Source organism: Mastacembelus armatus, chromosome 16 (genome assembly GCF_900324485.2).
Source record: "Mastacembelus armatus chromosome 16, fMasArm1.2, whole genome shotgun sequence".
Classification (NCBI taxonomy): domain Eukaryota; kingdom Metazoa; phylum Chordata; class Actinopteri; order Synbranchiformes; family Mastacembelidae; genus Mastacembelus; species Mastacembelus armatus.
In genome coordinates this window covers 21576144-21596582 of record NC_046648.1, presented here as the reverse complement: position 1 = coordinate 21596582, position 20439 = coordinate 21576144, and the positions used below count along the sequence as shown (strand labels likewise).

General features: G+C 38.9%; 1 protein-coding gene across 3 annotated transcripts; it reads left to right on the top strand.

Moving 5' to 3' along the window:
- Positions 1-657: 657 nt before the first annotated feature.
- On the top strand, positions 658-17543 carry paqr6 (progestin and adipoQ receptor family member VI). Of its 3 annotated transcripts, none has more exons than XM_026317615.1 (8): positions 658-895; positions 10360-10631; positions 11099-11226; positions 12080-12285; positions 13222-13348; positions 13750-13846; positions 14314-14458; positions 15594-17543. In XM_026317615.1, exons 1-8 carry the CDS (start codon positions 835-837, stop codon positions 15857-15859), a joined length of 1302 nt encoding a protein of 433 aa, XP_026173400.1. In that variant the 5' UTR covers positions 658-834; the 3' UTR covers positions 15860-17543. The 3 variants fall into 3 exon arrangements, with proteins under 3 accessions (XP_026173400.1, XP_026173403.1, XP_026173401.1); XM_026317618.1 differs by lacking the exon at positions 658-895 and adding an exon at positions 2763-2977; XM_026317616.1 differs by lacking the exon at positions 658-895 and adding an exon at positions 4770-4918.
- The last annotated feature ends 2896 nt before the right edge of the window (positions 17544-20439 follow it).

Sequence of the window (20439 nt, the reverse complement as noted above, 5' to 3'; positions counted from 1 at the left end):
TTGTCTTGCACTAATGTTTGCATACAGTGCATTAGACAGCAGCAACCAGCAGGGGGACCACGTGTAAAATTATCTAAGGCAGTTTCACAAAAGCCGCTGACACAACAGACATGGTCAGAAATCTGAGGGTACAGTGCTGCTCTTTCTGCCATGTCTTTTTCTGTGGAACTTAAATACACAGCTCGTCTTTTACAGCGTCAATTCAACGTGTTACCTTTAGACAACTACAGTAGATCAGATTAGATGAAATTAAGTTGCTGCTGTCAGCTTCTGAACTTGGATTTGCTCCTTTTCTGTTTGATGTGATTGAAAATTCAAGGCTGTTGGTTGAGTGTGATTTTCTCTCATTCCTGACAAAAGGAATGAATTCATAAAAGCAAATGCTTATATTCACTAGTGGTAATTGAAGGTGCAGTCCTGCGGCAGTGAATGCGAGTGGCTTGAACCCGCTCAACTCTCCGTGTGAAGCCTTAGCGAACTCAAACTGGGTCTCCATGTGCCTTTGTTTCTCTTGTTTTCTTCCATCACTTGTGTTCCGCTCTGTACCCGGGCCCCATTCCCACCCTTCACTGAGCTCACAGAATAACCAATCCCTTGGCAGAGGATCGGTACCACCCCAACAGAAGACGCCTGGCACTGGTGCTGGCCCATTTTCACATGGGTTTGGCGGACCCCAAAGCAATCCGCTTTCTGTGAACCCATGAGGCTGTGGGGCTGCAGGCACTCCAGAGTGGACGGATTGGGCTGCAGGGACAGGATGAGAGATTTAAACATACCAAAAAACATTCGTTTGGTTTAGAACTTGGCTAGAAGTCCCTGTGAGCTGTCTGAGAAATGTCCATGCAGGGGTCGGTGCTCGCAGTGGGGAAATGCCTCGCCTGCCTGGAGTTTATGCGTAAGTGACGTCTCTGCATGGATATATCTTCCTGGGACATGTTTGGATTTCACATATGTTCCTGCTTGTTAATAGTTTTCTTGGATAAAATCTCTTGGAGATAGTAATGCAGTTTGTTTATCTGCTCTTCTGTGTAAATGCTGGAGCTCTTGTCACCCGGATCGTAAAAACAAGGATTCTTTCTTTGCTGCATCCAATGGAAAAACGCTCAGCCCTGAGGGTGGGATCTCCACGCTGAGGGATCCAGTTGTGTTTTTATTCGAGTTACTGCAGGAATGTGCGGACAGACAGGAAGAGAGAGGATGTTTGGCACAATAGGGACGAGTCTGTTTGGGAAACAATGATAGGCTTCAAAGTTTTCTACTCGCAAAACATCATTTCTTGACGCAGAAGACCAGGTGTCTTTGTCCTGTTGGAAGCTGCGGTAGTTGAGCAGCAGTTTTCTATCACAGCAGCGCAGATACTCTTGGCCGTGACTGCACGGTTCTTTCTAGGAACTGTCTAATGTTTCACCGCCTACACTCCCCTTCCCTTCGGACAGAGACCCCTGAGCTGTGGCGCACTGTGCTGCAGTGTTCACGGTGTCTGCACACAACATCCCGGGTCAGGCTTCCTGTATTTCACTGGTCTGACATTTTATTTTCCATCTTCTTTTGTGTTGTTGTGTTTACCTGCATAGGAGCCGAATATTAAGTTGAATTTAAATTCTGCTGGAAGAACATTATAAACTTTGTTCCTATAGCACTCCTTTTGATAACACAGAGACAAGGCAGTCAGATAAAACTGAGTGAACTGAAATTATGAACGAAGCACAAAAAGCCCACTTTAAAATGTAGGTTTTGACAAGTGGAGAAAAAAAAGCAGTGATCTGTGCTGCTCTGATTTTCTCAGACAGGTCAAAAGTGGATGACGTCTGTTGATAAATCCTGATCAGGGAACATGGTGATCTCATGGACAGAGAAAGAACATGATGTGCAGCAAAAGCTCATTCTGGCTCCTAAAGTAAACACCAACATGTCAGCGCATGTTGTGAATTAGTGAATTGGATTTTTTATAAGGATCCTTTTCATAAGGCATCCCTTTGGTCCAGACTCAAACTTTAAAATAGAATTTTTGTACTGACACCCAGTGTCCCCAGAGGATGATTCCTAGGACTTTAGTGGTTCCCTGATGTTTTCTGTAGTACCACAATGCGCTGGACAGTGGTGACTTTCAATGAAATGTCTCAGCGGCTAACGATTTGATGGATTGCCATGTACAAACATCCCTGTCCCTGTGGTAACCTGGGCAAAGCTTTAGCTTTTTCACCAGTTCATTGGAAGATCATCCACAGTATTTTCAGTGAAAGATTTTATTTTCCACAGACAGAGCTGTGATGGAAGATATGATAATCCATTTGAAGATATAAGATAATCCATCTGATTTAGTTAACCCTCCATATTAGTCTCAGATAAACTGGAATGCATTTTACACAGGAGGACTGGAAGTACATTAGAAAGAGCTTGTTAATGTGGAGTATGAAGAGGGTAAAGGGTAAAACTACTTAAATATTCTAATGAGCACTTTATAATTTACAGGACAGACTTTAACCATCGTGAACATGTCCTTCAAGTCACTGGCACTGTGTGTGTGTGTGTGTGTGGAGGCAGAGCTGTATTTCAGTAACTGGTCTTCCACTTGGTCCCAACACAAAGTCTAAATCTGGTACACCCTGGCACTAGTCCTCTGTGCGTGTGTGCCAATTCAGTTCCCGAGCTGATGCGAATGCACCCGAGCGATATCACGTCATGTGTCATAAAAGTGGCGTGGCTCCTTTAAAGGACTCGCTCGGTGCGTGTAGAGAGAGAGAAAGTGAAGGCGAGCCTGCGCTCAGGACAGGCATGAAGAGGAAAGTGCTTGGTGTGGACATGCAGTGAACGTACAGTTTAACCCGCGGCCTGTTAGTGTATTAGGTGCTGCTAAGTTTATATGCTTTGCTTGGCAGCTGCTGAGTGACGTGGGTTGACCTCTACTGCACCACGAAACCTCTGCCCTGTGCTTCTCAGCCACGACCCGGAATGAAGCAGGAAGAGTTAACGCGGGGTATGTCCTAATTCCTGCAGGATGATTTGAATTACTTTGAGTTAGACTCGCAGACATTCAGCTGGTTGGTGGTCTAATTGGTTGCAGAATGTGTCGTGGTTGGTGCGGGAGGTGTAAATGTCTTTAAATTATTTCTCTAAGTCTTTGAAGCATTAGCACTAATTATTTTTGGAATTGGTTTTAGGACTTTATTGCTAACACCCTGCCACCCACACACACTCCTGCTGGTCATCTGCTAACACTGAATGAAGTGTTTAGAGTTCATTTGTTGGAGTTTAAGGATTTTTTTTTTTCCCCCTCTCCATTGTTTTTGTGTGCAAAGGAATTAACATGCAGAAAAGGTTTTATTCTTCACTTTGGCCTGGGGGGCTTGTGGTGTTAGACTTTAGATCCAGTGTGCCTCATGCTGTCTGAGGTATTTGACCCTGTCACCACCTTTAATGTCCCTCTATAGTTCTGACTGGAGTCACTGCCATGCTGGACTGCTAGATAATGCCTGGCCATAGGGTTAGCACAACTGCCAATACAAACAGCAGTGCTCAGTTACCCTATCCCCTCCCAGTCGTCTTACTTTGGCCAACATATTTACCCCCACAGCCAGAATGAATCTGTAGACATGTGTGGTGTTACACTTCGCAAAACAAATAAGTGGGGTTTCTTTGAAGAGCAGTAGTGAAAACCTTGTTTGTTACCATATTGAAAAACGTTTGCAGTGTTCGCAAGGAAACCTGTACTGGGAAATCCTGCTTATCATTATCTAGCAGCCCAGCATGGCAGTGACTCCAGAGGTATACACTGAGGGTGGGGAGGTATTTGATCTCCTGTATTTGATCTCCTCCTCATTGACAAAGAAATGATCAGTCTATAATTTAAATGGTAGGTTTGTTTGAACAGTAAGAGACAGAATAACAACCAAGAGGAGCACTCTCTTAAAGGGATTGCTCCTCATCTCAGCTTGTTACCTGTATAAAAGGCATGTGGCCAAGACCAAAGAGCTGTCCAAGGATGTCAGGGACAAGAGTACTGAGTTAATTGCACACAGGTGTGAGGAACTGCTGATTGGTTTGGTCCATTTTGTGTTGAGACAACCTGAGGAAGGTGTGGAACCAGCGAAGGCCACAACTGCTCATCCCTATAGCCACTAATGCCTTAAAAACAAGGCAGTAAGAGCGTTGAAAATACAAACTCAACGGTAAATCGTAGATTAAAGCAGTGGTTCTGAAGTCAATATTCAACCATCAATATCATTTTATTAATCTCCGCTCACTTGCTTTAGGTTTTTATTTCTTTAATGCACCTACCCCCAAATTGAATTAATTTGTTTTGTGTAAAAATAAAATCTGTTTTTTTCATTTAATTGATTTGACAAAAGTGTTATTAATCAACAGAAGACAAAAGATCTATAAATAAGCCAGAGTTAGCAATGTTATGTTTCCCTGACCGGATGTTGAAAGGCACAAAAAAAAAAAAAGAAACGCAGAATATTAAAATAACATCATGGTCATAGTGTATAAAATACTTCGAGACATTTAGTCCGGGGGCTCGTGATGAGATATTCTGTCATAAAACTGCAGTATTTATGTATCAGGCTTATTTGACAATACTGTCAACTACACGTTGTTCGTTAAAGCCGCCGTTTGTCACGCACTGCATCCTGTCCTGTCTCCGGTAGCGCGCGCACTGGCCACACACGGCGCGTGTTGTTGTTGCTGCGGTGATCCACGTGAGCACCGAGCGGCGGTTTTTACTGGCTGGCGCGAGACGACCGAAAAAAAAAAAAAGAGGCTGAATGTTTGCAGACCTGACACTCAAGTACAAACCCGAGAAAAAGACAAGACAAGACAACACAGCCCACGTTGCCACGCCACGGAAAACACGTTACCGATTTAATGGGGACGCACGGGGAGGGTTTCTTCAACCTCCGCATGCCCGAGGGTCGCGGTAAGTCGACAGCTTGTGACAAAGAAGCAGAGATGATGTTTTTCCTCGGCCGTTGCTTTGTTGAGGCGAAGTTTTGCTGAGCAGACGCTTGTGTTGAAATAGGAACCCATCAGTTTCTTGTCTTCAGCTGGAGTTACTCTAGGAAAGTCGTCTTTAATGAGACAGTGGACCGTTGGACCGGGGACTGTTGAAGTCCAGGTCTGAGGATTAGTACGTTAGTTACATGTAACTGCTTTTCATGATGACTACTATGGAAATACACTCAGGTCGAACCGGTTTTTCCAGCTTGTAAATGTAGTTAAATGATTGTACCAGTCCAGGCTTGAAACTCTCCCTTCTCATGACATATGTTAGTTTATTGTTGTTTTTTTTTGGTTTGACACTTTTTTTAAGTTAATTTTCTGACCTTCCAAGAAGCATTTTCTAAAATGGTTTAATTTCATCATCGTTTTGTTCATAAAATTGTGTAAAATGTAAACTTTCTAGCAGCTCATACCTTTTTAAATGTCTTGTTTGCTCAGTCCCCACCCATAAATGCCTCTCCTTTGAGAAGCTGGAACCAGCTTAAAAATGAGTCAGTTATTTAATTTGCAATAGTTGCTGATTAATTTTTTTTTTTTGTCAGTGTCTACAGGCGCCTGCCGTCAGAAGGATCATGCTAATTCTTTAGTTGGAGTGGTTGTCAGTTTTCAGACAGGTCTGAATTAGAGGACAAGCCTTTCATGTGACATGCAGACACTAAGGCAATGACCAACTATAACACCTTTAGAAAAACGTTTCCTCATGACATAAGACATAACACAAAAAGAAGGAAGTTGCATAACATTTCTCATGACATGATTTAGGGTTTGTTGCTGTGTGTACATCTACTCCCTAAAGTCTCGCACCTCATATGTGCTCAGTGGTTGGTGTGAAAAATAGAGACGCAAGGATTACTGATCCTTCAATAAGTAATGGTATTGAAAATGTCCAGATGATAAACTAGAGGGCAGTTTCTTCAAATAATGTTTATGTTGAAACAGCAAGTAATGGAAATCAGTAAAGCTTCAGTAATTTAGTCATTGGCCATTTGGCATCACATTTATTAGCAGATCATTGGATTTTGGTAATGTGTTGTAAGGCAAGGAATATTCATTAGTTACCAGTGTCTCTACTGAAATACAGTATAATGCAGTGTAATCAGAGACATCTTATTCCCTAATACTTGACAAACTGGAGGAGCTGCTTCTGTTTATCTTTACAACAATACTAAACAGATGGCATATTTAGCTATGTTCTTTATGTGGCTGCCAAAAGGATTCTGCAAAAAACACTGCATTTGAACTATAGATTAAGTTGAAAGTTGGGATACGAATGGCATGTAATCACTGTTGATTCACAGGAACGTGTTTTAAAAATGCCCAATACAAGATTGTGCGAAGCATCGGGCCAGTTATTTATACGTGGGTGTTTTTTAGGCCTTCGTCTCATGTTTCAGCAGGGTGGTGGAATGCTCTATAGCTTATGCAGAAGAATGAGGTGAGGCAGTCACACATGCACTACAGAACACGTGTTTCTATTCTCTCTGCATAGCCTTCTTATTTTCAGCCTCTGGCCAATAAAGATGGGCATTGCAAGATAAATACCACGTACCTCATGTCAGCCAAATATGATGGTGGATAACGCAGCACAGAGGCTAGAAAAAAGGGGAAAGCAGCAACCTGGATATTTTTGAAGCTTAAGAATTCCTACCAACACACCTAAAGCTCATTAATAGACATTCTACACATTTACTTTGTAACCCAAAGTATACAAATGGCATAGATGATGAAGTGTGATTAGCTTTCCTATTTAACTCTAAAAGAGTAATAATACTGTATCTTAAGATGCTGAAGTTGTTTTTATTAAGAATGTTTTGCTCAGTGTAGGACTAGTAGCCTTGGGCACTTGAGGAGTTTTTAGGGCCAAGGGACTCTTTTCTTGAATAGCCAAGTACATCAACATCACATGGTCTAAATTCATGGAATCATGTGGTTTTTCTGTTGCAGACCAGACTGAATGCAAAAGCACAAAATGTGAGTCTTCCTGCTGTTAATGGAAGCTTCTGAATTAATTGCTGTATGTTTGTAACCTGATTCAGATTTTTATTTATTTTTAAATATTGCCAGCGATCTAAACGGTGAGCACTTTCTGAATGCATTCTGCTCACTAGAAATGGCTTTGTATCTTTTTCTTTTTTTTTTTTTAAACTGAATTTCAGCAAGGTTGGAAAAATGAACATGGATTAATGCATGCTTCTATCTGCAGCTGCAAATATTAGATCTTGGTTTGAGAATAACCAGCTGGTGGAGTTGATTCTCCAGTTAGGGGCCTTTAAACCATTGCACAAAAAGATGAATACGTTTTTTTAAGAGTACCAGTGGAATCTTTATTTGTGGTAAACCTCAGCAAAGTTTAAAAACAGAAGTGAATTCAGATTTTTTTTTTTTTTTTTTTTTTTTTTTTTTTTAAAAGGGGACTTATTTCCAAAGATGCTATAATGGTTCAGTGATAGTTAAATCATCTCTACAAACACGATATTGCTCCAAGACACTTGCTCCTTCACTTCATCATGGTTTTCTTGAAAGTGCTGCACAGGAGGAGCCAAACATTTTTTTTTTTTTTTTGTTTCTTCTCAAAATCTCCAGGAAACCACAATCTGCTTCTGATGGTGGATGTTATCTATTGAGGGAGAATTCATGCAGTATTTGATAAACCAAAAAAGTAGCCAAGTTTTATAGAGCACCTCTTTAACCCTTCTTACATGTTTGTATGAGGAAGCTTCAGTGTGTGTGTGTGTGTGTGTGTGTGTGTGTGTGTGTGTGTGTGTGTGTGTGTGTGTGTGTGTGTGTGTGTGTGTGTGTGTGTGTGTGTGTGTGTGTGTGTGTGTGTGTGTGTGTGTGTGTGTGTGTGTGTGTGTGTGTGTGTGTGTGTGTGTGTGTGTGTGTGCGTGCGCGCGCGTGTGTGTGTGCGTGTCAGGCCTAAGTGAGTTCAAATCCATATGTTTTATAGCTTGTGAATACTTCCTCTTGGTCTCAGGAGAAGTGACTCAGTTATTCCATCAAATGAGCAGGATTACTTCAGAGAGAAGGGTGCGGTGAAGAGTAGTTTTTTTTTTTTTTTTTTTCTTCTCTCCCCCCTTATGTATGCTTCTATGGTGATAAACATATCCCCACTGCAACATAGTGGTTTTATAAGTTATTTTAAAAGGCAGGGATGTTTCTTACTTCATACTGTTTATTGTTTTCATCCCAGGTAGTTCAATCTTGATGCAAATTACAATATGTTCTCAGACAAGTTTTTCCAGTCATATGGTAGTGTCCTCTGGTGCAAACAGTAAAAAGAAAGCACTTGCTTTTTATATTGCTGTACTGCTTTTCAGCTCTGTTCCTGAGCTGCTGTAACTCCTGAGTGAAGGCTGTTTTTGTCATGAATCTAAAGTGTTGACTTGAGCTCACTGTTTTCATCCTCTGACCTCTGAGTGTGTTTCTGCACGTCATGCATTGAAATGTAGTGAAGGTAGAACCTTAGCACATGATTTCTACTCATTGTTGGAAAGCATGACAGGAGACACCAGCAGTGGTCATCAAGCTCATTTGTCTCCTGATGTCACTGCTGTTGAGACTGCATGTCCTCAAGAGTATGATTTTCCTAGTCAGTGTTCACAAACATTAGCTGTCCAAAATTCACTATAACAACATTCTAGCTAAGCCCACTTTTCTCACAGAACCAGTTATGATACATATGATATATATGTATATATATCTTTTTTTTTTTTTTTTTTTTTTTTTTTTTTTTTACATGCACAGAATTAATATTAAGATCAGTTCTACAGCAAAAGAGCACATCCAAATCTCAAACTAGTTTTGCTGACTGAATAGTCAAATCAATAATGCTAGTGATTTGATTTATGCTAATAATGTGATTAAAGAATTTTACACTCAAATGGCTATTAATAGCAACAAAGCCTTTGGTCTTGTATATGTGGATGTTTGTGTGCTGCTATATTTCCAAGCTATTGTGAATATGGAATTTTTGTGCATGCCTGGCGGTACACAGTACTTGAGCATGTTCTCCATGATAGGATAGCACAGAATGTACATTTGTGTGTGAGAGTGGGAGGTATCTAATTTTCATGAAGTGTTGCGTGTAACACACATCCTCTGGCTCCTGTACTCTCCAGGCTTTAGCTTCCACAAAGCGTACTTTGTTACAGTTAACAGGCTGGGGCCTGCAGCTGGGTTGCAGTAAGTGGTGGTCGCCTCTTGTTGCTTGCACACTGCCTCAGAAGAGCCCCTTGAGGTATGAGCTGTAATGACAGAGTCGGAGGTGAGGAGAGATACCCATCACGCGTACAATAGCTCAAAAAACCTTCATGGATTATTGCTTTGCTTGGGCATTTCCTCAAGCCTGAGGTTACACTGCAACTGATCTCCAATTGTCTTTTATTGATAACACATTGGCCAATATTAAGAAATTCATAAAAGATCCTTATGTTTGGTTATTAAAGTATCAGAAATTTGTTTTTGACATTTGTCTTAGCTTATCCACTCTTTCTGGTGGACAGATTATATTATGGTGCCAGTTTTTTCCAAATTACATATATTTTTTTTTCCCACTTCCAAACAATATCAGGCAATCATTCAATGTAAACACAATACCTAACATGAATCAGTATTGAAGTTGGCCTGCTCAGATTCTATTATATAAATCAACGCTTTCATGTTTTTGTACTTGTTTTCTTACAAATATCTGTGATAAAGGCAAGTCAAGTTTATTTGTATAGCACATTTTCATACACAAAGACCATTCAAAGTGATTTTAATTATTACAAGAAAACAAAAGAAATAGCATAAAAACAGGAATCTGTTGACAGAGAAGGAATCTTCTGTGTAGTTTTCACTCTGACATGTTCTTATTGTCATGCTTACTTTCTGTCACAAGCTACTGCAGCGTAACAGTGCCAGTCATTCTTCACATAGATGTCTGTGGATGTCTCAAGAGCAGCCACAATAGGAGATTGTTCTCTGTGTCTGCCCCCAGTCAGACATCACAGATGAGGACTCTGTCATATACAGTAAGATTTAAGGCTGATCTAATGTTCACCCTGTGAACGTCATCCCTAAGATGAACCTGGAACGCATTGTTCAGAAATCAAATTTGATGCAGATGTGTGTTTGACTTGGAAATTATGGTGCTACTTGCATAAATGGTTGTTAATTTGTAAGCAAAGCCACTGACATGGTCCTTTTAATATCTAAGAGTTAGCCTTCGATTCCTCAGAGTTTGTAGGCCTGCTGGGGATGTAGGGCTGCAGTAGCTAAAGTCTAAAGTAGGCAGGTTTTTGATGATGCTGACCTCTAAAAGTGATAAGGAGGACCTCAATTTGGTGTCTGCACATGTGCATTTGTTTGTCCTTGCAGTGTTTCCAGTGTGGCGGGGAATCGGGGCCGGTAATGGCGTTGGAGTTGGGCTGAGCCAAACATGGGCACGCTGCTTGCGATGGGAGCCAGATAGTCCAGGACAAGGGGCCCGGCTCCCGGTATTTGACTACCTTGTCTGGTTAGTCCTTTGTCATGGGGGATGTGCCAAGCTCAGGGAGGTTTGTCAGAGAGGGAGGGGTGCTATTAAACTGCCCACTGACATGCTCAGCATCAAGCTTCCTCAGCTCTTTGACATCCACCAGATCCCAAAGGTAAGCAAGAGATGTTCTCCACAAGTTTTACAGGATAATCTTTTACACAAATGTCCTGTGGTGATTCTCAGTGGAGGAAGTAACGTGCTGTAGCTGTCATCTGTATGGGAGTTTTATGACATTGTGTCTTAGAAAAGTTCTGAAGTTAAGAATTTAGGATAGTTTAGATAGTTTTGCCTTTTATGACTTCCAGTTATTCAAAAGAAACAGTAAATGGTGGAACAACCTATAAACCTGTTCCATCTGTGATTGAAAGGTTACGTTCCAACACTGCTTTGCTTTAAGTGGATCAAATGCCAAAAAAGCTGGGAATTAAGGAACACACAAATCAGCCGAATGATACACTAGAGTATTGCAGATGTTTCAGCATGTTATGTAAGTTGTAACAGGAAATTTAGAGACAATACAACACAATCTTTTTTGTTTGTTTCGTAGGGTGTCATTTAGACCTTGTGGTTTGTCCTCAGGTGTTCAGGGAGGACGGTATCATCTCTGGATATCGTCACCCACGGAGCTCAGCACTGGACTGTGTTCTCAGCAGCTTCCAGATGAACAATGAGACCATTAACATTTGGACCCATTTCCTACCAACATGGTGTGTGAGATTCTTTATCATATGCTCATTTGTTTCATTTTTCTTCAGTACATTTTCATGTATTACAATGGCATGTTTAATGCTCTATGTGGTCTTTATTTATTTATTTAATCTGAACCTATGTATTTTCCATCTCAGCTAACATAATTACTGCACATTTATAGCTGATATAAGTGTGGCTACTGGAGCAATTACACTGATTAGATTCATGCTGAATCCATCATGCCATGAACTTTTTAATTTGCATAAGTTGTGTGGGTTGGAGCAGACCTAGTGTGTTTAACACATATGGAAAGTATATAGCTGCGGCCTTTGCTAGTGACTCCTAACTGACGCAGGATTTTCTGCACCCATGTGTAATTTGGCAACTGAGAAGTTTATCATGTCTTAAGTTTAAGAAACAAGATCAACATTGTTATTCTTAGATATTTGACACACCTTAGAGCACAATTTTAGTTTTAACTGATACTAACCAATGTTATGCCTGAGACTAGATAACATCTGCACAAAAGTAACAATAAAATGAACAAATCAAATCTTTACAGGTGTAAAAATAGCCCTTTTTTTTTAAGGATTAATTTGAATTATGAGGATCTTTTAGTAATTTTAGTACATAAGATGTTGTAGAGCTGAAGAGGAAAATAATGAGGTATGTAAAACATGCTTAATTTCAGTGGGAAAAAGTTGAAGCAGGATTCCTAAAATCCTGAATAAAAATACACAAGACAGATCCAGGAAGTCTGAAACATCCAAATACAACATCAGTGAAGAGCATTGGACAGTAGAATCAGCAGATGAAAGCAGTTATGAATAGAGAGAGTTGTTGCATTAAGAGAAAAATGGTGTTTTGCAGGTACTTTCTTTGGCGTTTCTGCATTCTCCACTCTGCTCTGAACTTCCTGACTGACAGCTACACCTGGCCACTTCTAGTATACATGCTGGTGATCTGCGTTTACCCTTTCACCTCCAGCTGTGCACACACCTTCAGCACCATGTCTGCAGAATCCCGCCACATATGCTACTTCTTCGACTATGGGGCACTCAGCCTCTACAGTCTGGGTAAGATTTTGGTTCTTAGGGAACTCCAGGGAACAGGACCATCTTAAAGTCAGAGTTGAATGTTGATTGATTGAGCTTCCTAGACAACTTTTGTTTGTTTTGTCTGGCAAATGACATATCAGTACACTCAAGGCATTGTTGCATCTATTTGCCCGTGATGATAGCTGTGGGTATCAGCTTAATGTGATTAGGACATGTCTGATTTTTCCAGACCATCTCGAGCCACATATAATCATCTCTCCTTTTTCCTGTCTCTCTTCTGAGACATAATTTGTTTCACATGGCATATCTGCCCTTAGACATTTTTTTTGTTGTTGCTATGAACATTTCTGTCCATGTACCAACTGTCCTTTGCAGAGGAATTTCCATGAAAATTATTTAATTTTGTTATAGAAGTGGTCATTTGTTTTCCTGCAGCACCTGCTTTCACTGTGTATTTTAAAATGAATCTACTGTATGCAAGATTTGTGTATATGTTCAGATGTGTGTGCAGTTCAACTTATAGTGTATAGACTGATCCTTAATCTACCACAAATCTTTTTAGTATCAAGATTTGCCTAGTTTGAAATGTTCAGAAGCTGTAAGGTGGGTGAGGAAACATCAAGACAAAAAATGAGTAGAAGCTTTTCTTTTTCTGCTTTAGTGACTCCCAGTGGTTGTACCAGAAAACAGACAGCTCCAAGTGGATTAACTGGCTGACATCAGAATAAAAATCCAGACTGCATTTTAGAAAAAAAAATCAATAGCTCTAATTTAATGTCTTTTTAAATTGTATTTTGGCTTATTCATCTTCCCACTTCATAGTACAATCTGATTGATCTGGCTTTTCTTGAAAACCCACATTTAAATCAGACACCTTCAGTTTCATTTTATATTAATGCATTAAAACAGGTATGAGTTGTAAAATTAACTCAGGTTAAATGTGTTTGTGTTCAGGTTGTGCCATAAGTTATGGATACTATGTCATGCCGGACCATTGGGTGAACAGTTTCCTCCATCAACATTTTGTCCTCATTGCCATTGGAAACACGTTGTTCTGTACCAGCCTGTCCTGCTATTCCAGGTAAGAAGCTGTTGCATATGTGTGTGACCTTAGGGACATGTTCATGCAGGCATAGAAAAGCCTCTGAAACAGCATTTATACCATAACTGAAACCCAATCAGGTTAAGTTCTTTCTTTAAGATACAGTTACCCAAAGCAACCATTCAGTGGCAGGAGTGTGGAGCATGCTACCATCTGACCTCAGCTGGTGCACTAAAATGCACACAACGCATTTTAGCATATTTGTCTCATAATGAAATGTCCAGTCCTAAGGTCAAAGATTACACTAGTATGATGAGGATTTCTGAGGTATATATTGACACTGATATTTCAAAGCTCTAAGAATACACTGATTGATGATTTGAAAAAAATGTGATCAAAAAAGAAAATTTGTGATTACAACCCTTTGTCTGTATCTGCAGGTTCCTGGAGCTGCAGTTTCCACAGAGGAGTAAAGTTTTGAGGACAGCAGCGTTTGTTGTACCTTTTGTATTTGACACTGTCCCTCTCTTTTATAGGGTGAGTATTGACGTAGGGTTTTTACTTGTGCTTCAAGTCATCGTATTAAAATACCAGGTTTTCCATTATAAACTGTTTTTTGTAAAATCTATAAAACATATTAATTTGTTTGTCTTTTTATTATGTAAAAGCTTTGAGCTGATTAGTGCTAGGTTTTAATACACTTAAGCAAGACTTTGGCTCATTAACCCAGAGCCTGATTTCCTTCCTAATCTAGTACAAAGGTCTGCCATCAATTAATTCCCCTCATCATTGTGATGATTAGTTTGTGCAATACACAAGTCACTTGCTCCAGTTTTTTGTTCGTAACTTGGTAAGAAAATATTAAGAAAACTGTAACCGTCAGTGCTGATAAGCTTTTAAGTCTGTGGTGTCATTCATATCTTCTGTTATCTTTAAAGGACCAAGTTGTATATTTGTTGATTTCTGAATGTGTTTATTTTTCAAATCTGTTTTTGTATGTGTAGATCCTTCTGTGCTGTTGGGAAGGCTGTAGTGCAAGCGATGCCTTATCCAATCACTCTTACCATGTCATCTTCGCCTTTCTCACCTGTTTCCTTTTTACCGCCCACCTCCCAGAGAGGTTGGCCCCAGGCCGATTCGACTACTTTGGTATGTTATTATGGGTCATTAGAGTTGGGGGTGCTTGTTTGACTTTGTACAGCATACACTGACTGCTGATTCAATGACACATAGATTCTCCCTTTACAGCGTGAGAAAGATAAGAATGGAAATACATTCATTAAAGAGACTTTTGAAAGATGCTGTAGTAGAGTTGTAAACCACATTTTTGCTTGGCTGCCTCACAATATGATCAAATGATTGAAGTAAAGCGGTCATGTACTCCTGCTGGTACTGTCTAAATCATGTACTGAGCACAACTGTTTCTTAATCATTTTTCAGCGATATAATTAGAGATGTTGCTTGCCTCATGGGTCAGTGCCTTGCATTTTTGTCAGCTTTTGTCCTTGTTTTTCCTTGGGCAGCTAACACAAAACAGCTTCATATCAAACAGGCTTTTGATTTGATAGCATGTACACTTTTACACACTTTCCTTTGCTTATTGTATTATGTTGTTTATTCTGGTGTGGCTTCACACAGTTTGCATTGTCCACACATGGCTGAGCTGCACATGCTTCTTGAGACAGAGGAAGAGCTGCATTATGCAAAAGAAGAGAGAACACACATGGTTTCCTATTGATATTAAAAATAGCTCACTGACAGTAGTGGTAGCTGAAACAAAGAAAGCACTCCATGATTAAGTTAATGTTGAGAAAATTCATCTCAGTTCCACTAAAAGTTTAGAAACACGCTTCTAAACACAGCTATGGGTATAAAATAGTAAGTTACATTAATTAAATTAAGTGAATTATGACTCTTGAATTCAAATGTATAATTCTGACTGTATGTAGATATTCAGTTTACTGTTAACTATTTGGCATTTCTATCAATTACTGTTAATCATTTAATCAAAATAGTTGCTGGTTAATTTTCTATCAGGTGTTAATTGTAGCTTTAGCTAAGACAAGTACTAGATATAGGATGCCACTGGATTCAACTTATTAGAAAACAAGGGCGCAACTACCAGTTATTTGCTTGAACATTATGTAATTGACAATTGATCATTTAGTTGTGCTTTTTTTTTTTTTTTTTTTTTTTTTTTTTTTTTTTTTTTTTTTTTGTCTTTAAAGATTTTAATGTAGCTCTGTCATCCCAGTTTCACTGAGTCTTGCCTTCCTTAATAAAGGTCACAGCCACCAGCTCTTCCACATCAGTGCAGTCGTTGGGACCCATTTCCAGATGGAGGGTGTGATAGCAGACATGACGTCACGGAGGGCGTGGCTCGTGGCCCATGGAGTGATGCCTTCCTTCCAGGGGACCATCGGGACGCTGGTCATCAGCCTCCTGCTCAACCTGGGCATCATCAGTGTTTTCAGTGCACCACTGCTGTGGAAACGCTGCTGCAGTTCCAACAGTATGCACAAGACGCCGTGCGAGTACAAGGAGCAGTGAGGGAGTATTTTCCACCTCTGGCCACAAAATGGCTGATTCACTTTCCAAAGGAAAGGTTTGGGCTGTTTGTCTGTCTCAGTGTGTGTTTGAGATGACTATTAACAGTTCACAGTAGTGCTTGTTTAACAAGATAGTTTTTTCATTCACAGATAAAATCTTTGATATGTAATGTTCAGCAGTAAAGAATTTTTTGGTAACAGCATTATACACCTGAAGTATTTGTTTGTATGTGTTATCTCAGAAGCTGAGGACCCAGTTACATTTACTGACAAGTGTCTGTTAAACTTCATTTTAAGGTTTCTCTCTGTTCAGAGAAGCTCTGGGTTGAAGGAAGCACACTGTAATAATACAGCACACAAGTGCCTCATTGTAGACCTACACTTTATTTACAGTGTTTACAGTAAATCACTACAAGTTTTTAATCTCAATCTTGAAGTATTTAATGTTGTGGCTTGCAGGGATTGTGTTTTTGGATTAATAATGTACTAGGCCAAAATCTCTGTTATTCAATTAAGGATTTACTAAAAAAAATTCTGTAACTGGACTACATGGCTAGTGTGGTGGCTCCTGTGCACAATGCAGCATATGCAACCCTCACTTTACATAATATAATGCAGATTGGGTTGCCAGCTCTTATATATTCATTTATTGATTCCACTTTGCACTGACTGGATTGGATTTGCAGGCCATTGTGGTTCTTTTTCTGATTGCCCACCTTATTATGAACCCTCCAATCTGTCCTCAACAGGGAAAAAGTTACAGTGCATAATTAAATGACAGCTACCACTTTTAGAATATAGAATTTCCCTGGTAGTGCTATAATGGCCTCATGTCCCCTAAAGGTCTTCAACAATTTTTATGCTCTAAAGTAATGGAACAATTCTCTTATTCTCCATTGTATTTCATAAGATCCATTATGAACATCTGTCATGTACAAAAAAAAAAATCAGTGGTTGTAATTTGATTGGATAGGCATTTGCAAATCTCCTGCCCAGGCAACTTTCCAGCACTTATACTTTATAACAGCTATCAGGGGAATTAAGAAAAACTGTAACTATAATTAATTGTAGTCCAGGATCATATTAAGTCTGGAGTCTTGTGCAGTATGTTGATGTTGATGAGTATCACCCCTCATATACATGGTTATCTTATTGCTTCCTCTTACATTCACCACTGAGGTATTAACTGTTACTAACATTTATAGTTTTATTGCATTAAATAAGGAAAGTGAAATTCTTATTAAATAAGTGGTTCACTCTTTTTAAAAAAAGAAAAATGCATATCCCATCACGTTACATCTGTCCATTGATAAGCCTTAGAATAAGTGAAAAATGTTCAGAAAGATTCATTGTAATTTTCCAACACCTATCAACCAATGAATATGGTTTAACTGATTAGTTGGACAGAACTGTTTGGATAATGACTCCTTTTTAGGGAAAAATACCAAGCATTTTCTGTTTCCTCAATTCATATGTGTATTTATATTTTCTTTTATTTCTTTTTTTTTTTCTCTCTTGAGTTTTGAGAGCAACAGATTAATTACTAATGAATCTAATCAGTTGCAGCCCTAAAAAAAAAAAGGAACAGAAAAAGACACTTGATTCCAGAAAATTCAGATACAGGTTTAAATGATCTGGTTTTCACTTGATTTAAAAACAAAAAAAAAAAACTGAGAATTTAATGATGGATAAACCTGATTCTAAGGGGCATAAATGATCTAATTCATTAATATACTCATAGCCTATTCTTGGAGAATATTTAATACTTGACAAACAGCTTGGGAACCTCATATGTATAAATCATGTTTTAAAGCTTGCAATGGCACAATTTTACACCAGTAACAGCAGAACTGTAGTTTTTACACACAACCCACAGGAAACACATAGCTAACACACACTCACATAAAGGCCTTTTTATCTGCATTGGTAGAGTTTAACAGGAAGGAAAATGTATGTGATATTATGGGAATGAGGTGTGTTACAGGTCCATGTTGGATGCAGAGTGAATGTAGAGAATAGAGCACAAATAGCACACACACACACTTGCATTAGGGCGTTGTTAGGACGCTTTCGGGGTTAGTGTGCAGAGTATTTATGTCGCTCTCTGTTACAGACACAACAGAGCAGTATTTTCCCCCAATATTGTTTCCACAGACTCTTGTGTTTTCTCCATCTCTGCTGAGCGTTGATTGATTTTTATTTTCTCGACGGTCATTGTCTTACAGCATTCCTGTGTTCGACCATGTTGATTCTTGGAATTGCATCGTTACAGGCTTCTGATGAGATTCGTTGCTATCAATCCAAACTAGTTTAAAACTCATGTCTCTCTAAGCTGCTTTTTTTTTTTTTTTTTTTTTTTTTTTTTTTGTCCCGTCATCTCATCTTGTTCTGAAACGTACGGTGCTTACAGTATCCTATTCTCAGCCATTATAAAGCTCAAAGAAATGCTACATTTGTTTTAACCAAATGTTCAATTACAGATCTGGAAATTCTCAACAATAGTTCACAATTACCCTGAAGGATGTTTGTCATGTGAACTGTGCTCAGTGAACAAGTTGATGTGGGTTGTAATTATCAGTAAAACTGGGCCCTTTCCTTGTGACAACTTGTTTTAAAAAAAAAAAAAAAAAAAAAATTGAAGGATGTTTGATAAGGTGAAATAGAATGTGAAGGAGAGTGCAGGAGAAATAATTTGATACAAGAATTTTTCTGTCAAAAAAAAAAAAGACAAAACTGAGTTTGAAAGAATTATTGGTGCCTTTTTAATGTTTTATACAGCTTCTTTTTTGACATTTGTTTATCCTTTAAAAAAAATCTTAAAATGTATAAAAATTTCTCCTTTGTTGTGTATAATTTGTAATTTGCTATTCATTCTAGGGTGGTGTAATAAATGAAGCTTTTTATGTAATATTTGTCACTGGTATAATTTAAAGCATGTTAAAACAGATTGAATGTAGCTTTACAGTTGTGCCAGTTGGTAAATTTCTAAAAATTAGATTTTGCCTAACTTATATGATATGAAAGTATGTAGGTCTTATATCTAAAACCATGTAAAAATATAAAAATGTATTGTCATATTGTAATATTCAACATATGGTTGAAAATGTATCCAATTTCTAAGGAGACATTTTAACTGGAGTAGGATCCTAAGAAGTGTCTGTGTGTGTGATTGTGTGTGTGCATGACCAGCAGAGGGCAGATTGGTACAAGAAACGTGTATCCTCTTTAAATCCTCTCTGCAGATCAGATTCTGTGTAAAAAAAAAAAAAAAAAATGGCTGCATTCGTGTATGCGTGCCCAAATAATTATCGTTAGGAAAAACAACTGTTGTTTGACTTTGGGTGGAAAATCACACTACAAAATATATATATATATATATATAATAAACAGGTATAGAATATTTGGCAATCGAACCTGAGTTTTCGTTTACTGAGAACTACTGGTACAAGATTGTTGCACTTGTTCCCCGAGAAGATGCTTTTATTTTCGGCAGCCTTTGAAATGTAAAACAAAACAAACAAATTCATAAGGTACATTATTGCAGGAAATTTGATTCTACAAAATTCTTCCAAAGAATCGGATGTGTTAAAATTAGGATGCAGGAAGCTGTGTGGAATAAATCGTAAATTTTTTGTGCAGTTTGTCAGAGTGAGCTATTGGAAGTGTGAATTATTAAATTAGGGATTTGAAAACTATGGAGCTTGAAAGGGCACAGCTATAATACTACACTCTAACTTGAGGTTAGATGAGATTGGCCTCTGACTTTAATTATTTATAACTGTAATGTACATTATGTATATGTCTGTATGTGTTTTCTGTTGTTGTTTTTACTGTTTGTTATTTGTCTACTTTGATTCAACTCCAATAGTTACGTTTTGTGCGGGAGCTCTCTGCCTACAGAGTCAATGTTTTTGCTGCCTTACAGGATGGAAACTATAGCACAGAGTGGTTTATTATTAGCAGTAGACGCAAAGCAAAATAAATTGGCACTGCCAGTATCATAGACAAAACAATTACCATAAGAAATCAATATCCTGTATACCCACTGGTTCAAGATTAAAAAGGAAAGTTTCAAATGGCAAAGCTCAAAGAGTTCCATTTTAAAAATGGCTTCATTTCCAGCTCTTGTTATAGTCATATTCCACATCTGACCAGGCTGGAGGCTCAAGTGCTTATTAAAAAGGTTCATTCTGAAACCACAAACAGAGCCCTTAAGGATAACAGGGACAAACACTACAGAGTGTACTAATCCTATCTGGCCAGAATCTGCTTGTAGACACTAGAAGAAACAATAAGCCAGACACGAGTCCTCCAAGTGTTTGTGTCCCCCCACTACACCAGAGGAGAAAGAGACAGAGCAAAGGATGATAGCATTACTCACAATCCATTACCACTCCCTGGAGATGCTCTGCATACAGAGTGATGGAGAGCGGGTGGTGGTGGTGGTGTGAGGCAGAGAGAAGGGTTTGGTTTTGGAGGGTGTTTGTTTGCAGTAGGGACGGCAGTAAGGCAATATGAAACTTGATTATTCCTTTTCAATAACTGTCTGCTGAGCATCCCGTGGAGACGTTGCAGGTTGCT